Here is an 11,085-nt window from a genome sequence, read left to right on the forward strand (position 1 = left end):
CTTTACTTTTTGTCATTTCTTTTATCTCTATTATTTTCTTTAAAAAAATGAAAATGCTACTATAAATAAAATATTTTTATATTTGATTTTATGGTGTCTTGTGAAATCTTAAAATTATGGGAAGGAAATCTTGAAGAATTATGGAAACAAAAAATTCGAAAAGTTTTTCTATTTTTAATTTGAAAGAGATTTTGGAGGTGTTTGGTAAATAACTGTTAGTTAATAGTGGTTAGATGATTGTGTTAGTGGATTTAACTAATTTATAACATTAGCTGATTGTATAAAAGTGTTTGGTAAATTAACTATTAACTGATAGCTGAATACATGCCAAATGACTTTCTCAAAAAATTGATCGAAAAAGCTACTTTGAACATTTTTTTAATTTTAATATTTTGGAGTAATAAGTTGTTACAAAAAGCTAATTAATTAATTCAACATTTATAATAATTGTTTAACCAAGTCAAATAGCTAATAGTAGTTAAATAAGTCAAAATTGACTGATAAACTAACTATTTTACCAAACAAGACCTTTAATTGAGATTAAAAAAAAAAAAAAAAAAAACCTACAAGGAGTTGATTTTGGGTATTGCAATCAAGGAAGGGAACTCTTGCATTGCATGGTTGCTTGGAAAAATAATGGTGTTTTACTACAATTCTACCATACATATTAAGATGTGAAAAGATTTGAATCATGCTCCTACAAATTAAAAGGAATGTATAACTATAAATAATACACTATGATTCACGTCTTGATAAATATATATAAAAAATAAAGAAGAAGTGTTGATTGTGTTGTATCTTGAGGCCGATGTGCTTGATTAACCAATTCATTATTATACATGATAAGAAATTGTACTATCATCCAATATGAAGTTACTATATTATAACAAATAAATACGAATTATCAATATATTAATCTTTTAAGAAATTAAAATAGTAATACTTTTTACATACTTTTTTTTCAAAACTTTTTTTTTTTTTTTTTACATATTCTATTTATATTTGTGGGTGGTATGGGAAAAAGTTGGTTCAATTAATAACCTTGGGACAATATTGGGGGCAACTGTGAGTCCTCTATGGCCAAGGCATCTCTTATCTTTAGAATGAGGTAATCTCTCATTCTTCTCATTTTTTACACATTCAAACAATCTAATTTTTGCTCCCATACAATTAAATTGATTAATAGTTCAAAATAAAATTACAAACTTTGCTTTACTATTTAAAGAATTCAAATACTTTAAAGATTTAGACCAACCTCAATAGTCTTTAGTTTTTTTTGTGATTTTTGAGGTGCCAATTACGGAAGAAAAGATAGAGAAAAAAAAAAGAAAAAAATAATTTGACAAAATAAAAAAAATATTAAGAAAAGGGAACAACAACAGTCATTTATTCAAGTATGGCTGCCAACTGACGATCACTCTGAAGCGCCCTAGCGGACGCGTGGAAAACACGTGCCCTCTAGGACGCATATGCGCTTCTGTCATTTTTTTTTCTCTTATAAAAATCATATTTTTACAAGAGAAAAGTTTAATAAAAAACTACCCATTTGTTCAAAAACCTCAACATCACTTTTTTAGTGCACTAAAAACTTGGCCAAAAACACTATTCGAGATGTCCTTACACATGAGCGACTAATGTGGAATGCCTAGTAATGTATTTTAGTGGTATAAATAAATTTATGATTTTTGCCCTTTAAATTTTCATTCATTTACAAAATAGCCCCATCGAATTTGATATATTGATTGTTGACCCCATTTTAGATGTCATAGTCAATTCGTTTATGTCCATTTCGTATCCCGTTAATCTCGCAGCGAATACCTACTAAAAGAGTAAAAGCCCTCCTATTCCGCCCACGCGCCACCTACCCCGCCGCGACCGGCGGAGCTTTTTTCCTTCTTATGTGTCCAAACAACCAACAGTGACAATACTCTACTCCCATACCATGTCTCCTCTTCTAATCCTTTCTCTCTTCTCTCTCTTTTCTTTTTCTGCAGATTCTCTGCCCTACCCTTTCAGTAAGCTTTCTTCTCCTCTCTCTCTATATATATGTATATGTACGTATGTATATATTGTCTATATACACAGAAATTTGCAACTATAGGTGAGCATTGTAATTTATAACTGCTGTTAACTAACTAAACTAACTAATATTGTTTTCCAGCTTACAATTTGCACATAGATTGCGGTGGTCATACTAACTCCACGGATGTCTTCAACACGGCGTGGCTCGCAGACCGCTACTACACCGGCGGTGACACCGCCATTGTGTCGGAGCCGCTTCAGTTTAAGCACCAGCAGGAGAAGACTCTCCGCTTCTTCCCAATCGCCTCCGGTAAGAAGAATTGCTACGTTATCCCTGACCTTCCCGCTGGGAAGTACCTCCTCCGCACCTTTACTGTGTACGATAACTTCGACGGGAAGTCACAGTCCCCGTCCTTTGATGTTTCTGTCGAGGGTAATTTGGTCTTTTCGTGGCGTTCGCCGTGGACGGAGTCCATTTCCAGGTCCGGAGCCTACTCGGATCTGTTCTTCACCGTCGCCGATTCGGAGGCCGACATCTGTTTTTACAGTATTGCCACTGATTCTCCGGTCATTGCGTCGCTTGAGCTGACTCAAGTCGATCCAGAGTCGTATTTAGTCAACGATAGTACAATTCGGTCCTCGTTGAACACATCTATATTGGTGAATTATGGTAGGTTTTCGAGCGGGTCCGAACAGTGGGGACCCGGATTCAGCAACGATACGGATCGGTTCGGCAGGTCCTGGCAATCGGATGCTGAATTCAGGTTTCGAAATACGGAAATTGCAAACGGGGGAAGTGTTAAGGCAATTTCAGCGATCAAGGATATTTTAAATGTAGACAAACCCCCCAATTATTTCCCGTTGAAATTGTACCAAACCGCTGTAACTGTGGTAGGGGAAGGCAACGAGTTCTTGGAGTACATTTTACCGGTAGATGCAAAGTTGGATTACTTGCTATGCTTCCACTTTGCGGAGATTGATGTGAGTGTAAACCGGAAAGGCAAGAGGGTGTTTGATGTGGTGGTGAATGGAGAGAACGTGACCAGAGTGGATATCTATGAAAAAGTTGGTGGCTTTGCTGCCTATGATTGGAACTATGTTGTCAAGAATTTGAGTAGTACTACTTTGAGTGTGAGGCTTGAGCCAGTGGTGGGTGCACCAATAATATGTGGGCTAGAAAATTACGCTATTGTGCCAGCTGATTTTAGAACCGCTCCTGATCAAGGTATGCATGCCATACGGATATGTTAATTTTTTGAAATCTGCATTCAAAATCACACTAATTTTGATTCTTCATGCATTTGTTCTTAATTTACTAGTGGACTTTTGCTATATATGGATTGAGGAAAGCATTGCCAGCATAAAGTTATTGTTAGAAGAATAGATACAACAATGTTATTAGCTGTGCAGAGATGTCTTATCATGGTTTAGTCTGTAAAGATTAAATCTTTTGTTTGTTGAGAGGAAGAAATTCTTGCTACTAAAACTTCACTCACTGGGCCTAAATACACTGCTCCCTTTTTTCTCCAGTTGTTGCCATGAAAGCCTTGAAGGAGTCCCTTCGTGTTCCTGACAGAATGGGTTGGAATGGTGATCCCTGTGCCCCTACTACATGGGATGCCTGGGAGGGTGTTACATGTCGTCAGCCTAAAGGTGAATCCACACTTGTTATATCCCAAATGTAAGTAATTCTTTTCTCTTAATACTTGGTTTGTGTATAGTATCTGTTGGGCAATGTGGGAAGTTTAGGACATTTTCCCTGCTTAAAAAGGTTTTACTCTCTTGGATTGTTTTGATTGAAGCTATAAGTTCTGTTGTCATCCTCAAATTTCCCAATGCCATAGATCAATACACTATGAATGCATTGCACAACTACATGAGATGTCAATTGACAAAATATATATGTAGGATTCTAAGGAATATTGAACTTCAAATTATGAAGATGCTTCCTGTAACTCCAAAATGATCAACCTGTGAGAGTTGAATGCTGTGTTGCTTCACACCACATTTGCAAATATTTTGCATCTCATCCAACATTTAGTAAGGATTAGGAAAAGAGACAGAGTATGCTCTGGAGAGCTAATAGAACTGTAGAAAGCTACATTGTTGATGGAGTATACACACATGCATGGATTCAAAGTCGAGCACTTTAGGATAAGATATCCCCCAAACTCGACACATTTCATCCCTGCATGCAAAAGGTGTTATATGGGCAAGAAACTTGCTGGTCTAGCAATAAAAGTTTTGTTCTTTAACCTCTAACTTTTCTCAGTGAAATGCTTGAGTTGAAGGGAAATTTTATGCAGATCTGCTACATAGTCACTTATTTGGTATAATTGAGTAGAAATGAAAACAAAAAATTTAATCGTTGATGGCTTCTGGTATGTAGTGTGGAAAAATTACAAATTTCTACTTAGCATTTTGGTAGGTGATATTTACATAACAAATTTCACATGTTTATTTATTTAACTTAGTATCATAAAATATTTGAAAAAAATATTAAAATTAAGATGTTTTTAATTAAATATTTTTTGAAATGTATATTTATAAAATAAAAATGTAAAAATTCAATCTATTTTTGTAAAGAATATACTAATGTCCTTGTGTATCATTTTACAAAATCAAAATGCTAACTACTAATTTTACTAAACATTTTTGTACAAATACGTAAGTGATCAATTAGTCAAATCAGCTAATACAATCAGTTTTAACTAACAGCTAATTCTCAAACAAGGCCTCCAACATTTATCTATTCAAAGCGTATTTTTGTTTTTTAGTTTGTCCATCCATGCATGAAGAAAGAACTAGGTCACCTTTGTGTGTTGGTGAACACATTGTTCCTCATGATCTAGTAATCATTCTTAATCAGTTCTACCTTGGGGAACTCATTGTTCCTCATGGACTAGTACTCATTAACTTAATCAGTTCTACCTTTGCTTCAAAATTTGGGCTTCTGTCTGTAGAGGTTCAATCAGGATGCCCATTGTTTGGATTATCTTTTGACCAGAAACACTTTCTTTTTCCATATTAATGTATGTTCAGCATTTTATTTTCACTTTCTACATCCTCTTGATTGCTGCTTTATTTTCTCAGCGATCTCGGACGCCAAGGTTTGAAGGGTTATATAAGTGATAAAATTAGTCTGCTGTCTAATTTGGTAAGCCTGTAAGTATCACTTTTCACTTGTTATTACATATACGTAGTACTATTTATACTAATTCCTCAGTTTTGACAAACTTGAGGTGAAAGTTTTTATAATTTTTTTGTTGCCATGCTGGCCTACATTGACTTAAATTTTGTGGCAAATAAACAATCCAGCTCCACCCTCACCACATTCTGTTCTTGTGGCATGGATAATTGTGTATTTAGTATTCACTTGTGTATATTCCAGACCTAGGATTAAATCCATAACTATTCATTATAACTTTTAAGGATGGAGAAGTTGAAAGTGTAAATAAAAAATTGGGTTACATTAAAAGACACACGTACTTAGCCTATGTGTTTAGTCTTAAAGTGAACTTTTGGATGACTTGGACAGTGTGTAGAGGCAGTTGGAATTTATGAGGTTGTTTACTGGTACTTTTAGAGCACTGCAATATTTGTTACTATATAAACAATTAAACATATAAACTATTGCTTAATCTTGCTTTTGTTGAATCATTTCTGAATTATGATTGGTTCATTCTTGCTGTTCTAGGAGTTCTCTTTTCTTTTAAAGATGTTTGCTTTTTGCATTCTGAACATTTTAATTCTGCTTCCTTGTTGATCTAATCTCAAGCTTTTCTTATGTGCAGGAATTTAAGTTCTAATTCACTGGGAGGTGCTCTGCCCTGGGGTATTGGCCAAAAATCTCTTGTGAAGTTGTAAGATAACATACTATTTTCTTGTGCATTCGTGGTTAAAGTTTCTTTTCCTTTTCTTTGCCTGAAATGTTCTTGGTGTTTTTCGTCCGTAATCTTTATGAGCTTTCATGGTTGTAGTGGGAAAAACCTCTAATTCTCCAAGTCTAGGCATAGAGACAGGTGTATAGTAGTCTTTATTACCCTCAAGAAATCACCTTGAGTATTTGTGCTGAAGATCTATAATTAGTTCAAGATCTGTTTTGTGTTCTATTAATACATTTTTTCATTGCTAAGTTCATAGATAAAATTTTCTATTGACTGCTATATATTAAAAGTTTGCTAAGTGATTTTGGATGTATGTTTCTTCGCTTGATCCATACAATGTTTAATGTTATGAAAAGCAGCAATATTTCACTTTGAGCTGTCTTCTTCTATTTTTTTTTTTTTTTTTTTTGGTTTCAAAATAAAATTCCAGATATCTGTGTATTCTAAAATAATCATTTCTGTTACAAATAATTTATAATATGTTTTGTAAATAATTATTCTTTAATATGCATTAGCCATTTTTTATGCAAATTCTCCATAGTTATTCATCATTTGACTTTTTATGCAGGGATTTATCGAATAACAAATTGACAGGATTCATACCTGATAGTCTTACTTCTTCTAGTTTGCAACTCATGTAAGTTGTTTCTATTTGCCTTTCCATGAATTATTAGTAGTGTGTTATAAACTAAGATTGGGCTATAATGCACATGGGCCAAACCACACTAAAAAATTGAATCCAACCAATTAACTAGTCTAACACATGGCCTTATAAACCCATATGTTCTCTCTTATTTTATCAATGTGGGACTCTTAACAGCTTGTAAGTATTTTATATATAGGCTACAAACTTTTGCCATGGATCACTTCTAGGGGTGTTTGCGTAAAGTTATGTAATCTCATATTATGATTTTGTAGTTCATTTGTGGTCACATTCCCTCTAAATTCTTAAAGTGAGATTTCAGCAAACTTGATAGCAAAATGTGATAATGTGAACCAAACGCATCCCTAGTGTTTCCTTGCACTATCCAGCATTCACTTATTAGTCTAATATATTGCTTTTATTTGCTGAATTTGAATTCGATCTTTTTGACATTAAAAAAAAAGTATGAAGGAACCTGGTTAAACACTTATATTCACCAAAAAAAAAAATAATAATAAAAAATAGAACTTATCTAATTATTTAAATTAGCACGAATTATTTTTGTGTATATGCATTTTGATTGGTATGAACGATAATAGTTAATTAGTTATCCTTTGCAGCTTACTAAATTATATCCTTGCTCAGGTTATTAAATGGCAATTCACTAGAAGGAAGAGTCCCATCAGAACTTTATTCAATTGGGGTCCATGGTGGAGCTATTGAGTATGTCATACCCTTGCTGCTTCTTTTCCTAGAATCATTTGTTATGCAATTTTTCACTGTTCTAGGTCAGTACATGTCTCATTTAGTTAGTGGACTTGGACCGTTGCATTCTGGTTATGAAAATAGAGTTATATAAATTATAATGCAATAATGTAGCTTCTGAGAATAGTCTTCATCAGTTAGCTCATCTGCAGATTAAACTATGAAGAGTTCTTCCTATTCTAATGAACTCCTGCCCTTTTGCAGCCTTTCTGATAATAAAGGGCTGTGTGGTGTGCCTTCTTTACCAGATTGTTCTCTATTTTGGGATAAACATGGTTTATCCACTGCTGGTAAAGTTGGTATAGGCATTGCATCTCTGGTAATCTTTTTACTACTGTTGTGCTTGGGTTATTGGTGCTACAAGAGGAGGCAAAATGATTATGACTTTGGTCTACCACATGAGCTAATGGGTAAGTGGTTTCTAATCAATTGCAAAAGTTGCATCTTATACATGGTTTCCTTTCGCCCATTATGTCTGCATGAGAAGTGATTAGCTATTAACTTATGTAAGAAGTAAGAACGTTTAGTTTCCTCTCTGGAACTGCATTCTCCACACTCCGTAATCCACTAGGCCATAACAATTTGCAAAATAAAGGATGTCAACACAATAATTTAAAGAACTATGAGCTCTTGAGATTGCTGCAAAATATAGTACATAAATGATCTGTTATAACTATCTGGTAGGATCTTTAAAAACTTTCCTAAATCTTAATTACAAACTCACGTTGGCAATAACACTCACCAAAGGGGAAAGAAACCACGGGTAATTGTGGTGTGCCATAAATTTCCTTTGATGAAAACATATATGTGCATAAATTTATCTTCTGTAAAGTTATAGTAATATATTGTGAAGATGTGCAAATACTTTGACTTGGTTAAAGTCTTGACAGGCTAGAGAACAGGACCATGTTATAAAGTAAGGCAATAATTATTTTAGTAATTGGTTGAATGTGGTTAATAAATGTAAATGTAGTATAGCTTTGGTAAGAATGGAAGGTGGATGTTTAGCTTTAAATGAAAAAGATAAAGGAATCCCATATTAACAGATCAGTGAGTAGTGACTAGTCTATTATCACAAACCTCCACTTGGCTTTTCATGGGCGGTGGGCCTAGAGTGATTGGACACTATATACATTTATGTTCATGTTTGACATGTTGTGACCACATAGGTAAACTTTGTTATATCATCATACCTCTCATCTCATCTCATCTCATCTCATCTACTAGTCATGGGTTAAACTATATACATTATTGCATAGTTTTTAAATTGGGTTTGAAACCTGGCTAAATCTCTTTATCTTGAAATACAATTTTGTAATTTGGTCTGACATTGTGTTTTTACTGTTTTCTACATCAAATGTGAATAACAGCACTATCTGCAAAGAGGAATAGATATCATAGGCAAAAATCGTTGATGGCTCTAGAAATGGAAAGCCAGCATGCCAAAGGATTCATACCGTCTTACAATTCAAACTGAAGGCAATTTGTACAAGTGGAAAGTACAGGGTTTTTGACAGAATACAGGTCCGATCCAACCTTAAGATGGTATACACAGCGTTGGTTGATAGTGTGAATACAGTGGTGATGATAGAGATGTGAGCAGTGCTTTAAAGGATGTGATTTGAGAGGTTTGGCACATCATATCGCCAGCAATATGTACTTAAATGGGGTCGGAGTAGTGGTTTTGGTAGTAGAGTGCAATGTATCCTAATCATTCATGAATGTGCAAAAGGCAAGTGTATGCTATTCACAAACTAATGCATGATGTATCTTACCTAATTCTTTAATTTGGTCATTTCACAGATCAGATATATATATGATGTGAATTCTTCAATTTGTAATAAGATTCATGTGGTATTGAATGAATTATATTGTTAGCTGATATGCATTATCTCTTAGCTTGCCCGTTTATTTGTTTGTTGCCTGATGCTGATGTTTACGTCGTCCTTTTAGTACTCACATTTCTTTTTCTTTGCAATAGAGGAAAAGACGTAGTAACTCTCTCATTTTGTTGACATGTCATCCTCAACCTTCATCTAACCACTCAAACTATTCACTTTTAACACATGTCTTAGGTTTGTTGAGTGGGTTATGGTACAAGGGCTCCCATGGATCGGGGACGTAGGCTCTTAGCCGGTCAATGTCATTGTAAACTCTTTTTCTTTAATTTGTTTTTGTTTTCTGTTCTTGATCTCATGATTATGTTTTTCTCAACAGTTATAATAATAGATCTTGAGCAATTGCCTTTTTAATATTCATAAACTTTGAAGTGTTTACAAAGGGCATATAAAATTTAATTTTAAGTAATTAAAATTGCTAAAGGGTAGGGTTTTTTTGGTTGAAAATTTATCAAGTTGAGACCAAAATTGAAGGCCTAACATGGGAATGAAGATGCTTGGAATATAATGGAGAGCTGCAAATGATGACATTGATCACCACTTGACAGCCATGAAGGTGTAAATGAAAGTTAGTACAGGCCGGATAGCATACTACATGCATATGACCATATATCTGTGAACATTCCTTACAACTTACATATACATACATATATATATATTCTGTGTGGTGTGTATATATTTGGAATAAATGGTGGGTCCCCATTGTGATTCAAAAATCAACAAACCTGCAGCCTGAATTGCCTTCCATGCATCTAGTTGGAAGGTTCTTTACATTTTACCAATTTATAACCCACACCCCTAGCTAGCTAGCTTAGCCTAGTCTAGGCTTAACTTGTCCAACAAATTGAAGTGCTGATCTGATCTGATCAGATCATTTGGTTCCTCTCAGCTCCTTCTTTAGGCCAAACAATGGTTCATAGTCTCCTTCCTCTAATGGTCATTTGTCATTTGACAGTGACATATTCTTGGAGAAAATGATAGCTCCAATCAAGTAGATAGAACACTACATCATTTTTTGTTACCTAGCTTCCTTGTCTTATACCTTCAAACTTATCCATTTTGTCACCTTTCTTCATCTACAAATTTAACAACTTAAATTTCTACCATACCTACTTTATTACCAAACATAATTACTTTATGTTTTTAAAATAAAATAATATAATATAATGGGTATTCAAATTACTACTAATTTGGGCTAATGCTATGGAGACTAGTATTTGAAGATCGACGGGGTGTGCCTTGTTTAAGACTCCTTACTGTGAGAAGAGACTGTGTTTAGTCTCTTCTAGTTGTCCCCCTTCCTTTTGTCATAAGAGTAATCGTTCATCAACAGAAGTCGGAAGGCCGAGTCATGTCTTGCATCTTGCTACTAGTATGATGAATTTAAAATGTGACAATAACTATTGCATAAGTATAAGAAAATATAACTGCACCATTGCTGCTACTATCTATAACTTTTAGTATAGTGACAAACACTTAATCCTAGCAATTAATATCAGAGTTGTTTGTTGACAGATATTATACATTCAATATAATATATATTATTTTCTTTTGTTTGATTATATATATAGGGTAGGGAGTTGGAGGTGGGTAGTGTTGGGACATGCATGATAATTATATATGGAGTTGAAAGCAGTAATAGGGTGGGAGTACATTGAATAAGAGTGTGGCTATGAAATGAAATAGGAAAGATAGTTTTTAGGAAGAATGATGAGCATAATAATAGTGGTAGTAGCTAGGGAGTCCTTTAATGCAAACCCTACATATTTGTACGGCGTAACAATGCAACATGCATCTCCCAGGTCAGGTGTTTAATTAGACCACAAAACAGCGATGCTTTTACGTGGCTAACTCCAAAACCTAGGCAAGG

The 11,085-nt window shown here is 34.3% G+C and overlaps 1 protein-coding gene across 1 annotated transcript; it reads left to right on the forward strand.

Moving 5' to 3' along the window:
- The first annotated feature begins 1,753 nt into the window (after positions 1-1,753).
- Positions 1,754-9,213, forward strand: LOC109175980 (probable LRR receptor-like serine/threonine-protein kinase At1g51880). The gene is made up of 9 exons (XM_019325374.1): positions 1,754-2,015; positions 2,162-3,247; positions 3,553-3,703; positions 5,116-5,187; positions 5,817-5,885; positions 6,478-6,546; positions 7,198-7,275; positions 7,522-7,727; positions 8,688-9,213. Exons 1-9 carry the CDS (start codon positions 1,943-1,945, stop codon positions 8,792-8,794), a joined length of 1,911 nt encoding a protein of 636 aa, XP_019180919.1. The 5' UTR covers positions 1,754-1,942; the 3' UTR covers positions 8,795-9,213.
- Positions 9,214-11,085: the final 1,872 nt, after the last annotated feature.

The sequence above is a fragment of the Ipomoea nil genome, unplaced genomic scaffold (genome assembly GCF_001879475.1).
Source record: "Ipomoea nil cultivar Tokyo-kokei standard unplaced genomic scaffold, Asagao_1.1 scaffold0688, whole genome shotgun sequence".
In the NCBI taxonomy this organism is placed as follows: domain Eukaryota; kingdom Viridiplantae; phylum Streptophyta; class Magnoliopsida; order Solanales; family Convolvulaceae; genus Ipomoea; species Ipomoea nil.

Bases quoted from the DNA above. Each gene is read 5' to 3' on its own strand.
- LOC109175980 (XM_019325374.1), top strand. From the start codon at position 1,943: ATGTCTCCTCTTCTAATCCTTTCTCTCTTCTCTCTCTTTTCTTTTTCT. The intron at 5,188-5,816 runs GTAAGTATCACT...TCTTATGTGCAG, and splicing joins CTGTCTAATTTGGTAAGCCT to GAATTTAAGTTCTAATTCAC. The intron at 6,547-7,197 runs GTAAGTTGTTTC...ATCCTTGCTCAG, and splicing joins TCTTCTAGTTTGCAACTCAT to GTTATTAAATGGCAATTCAC.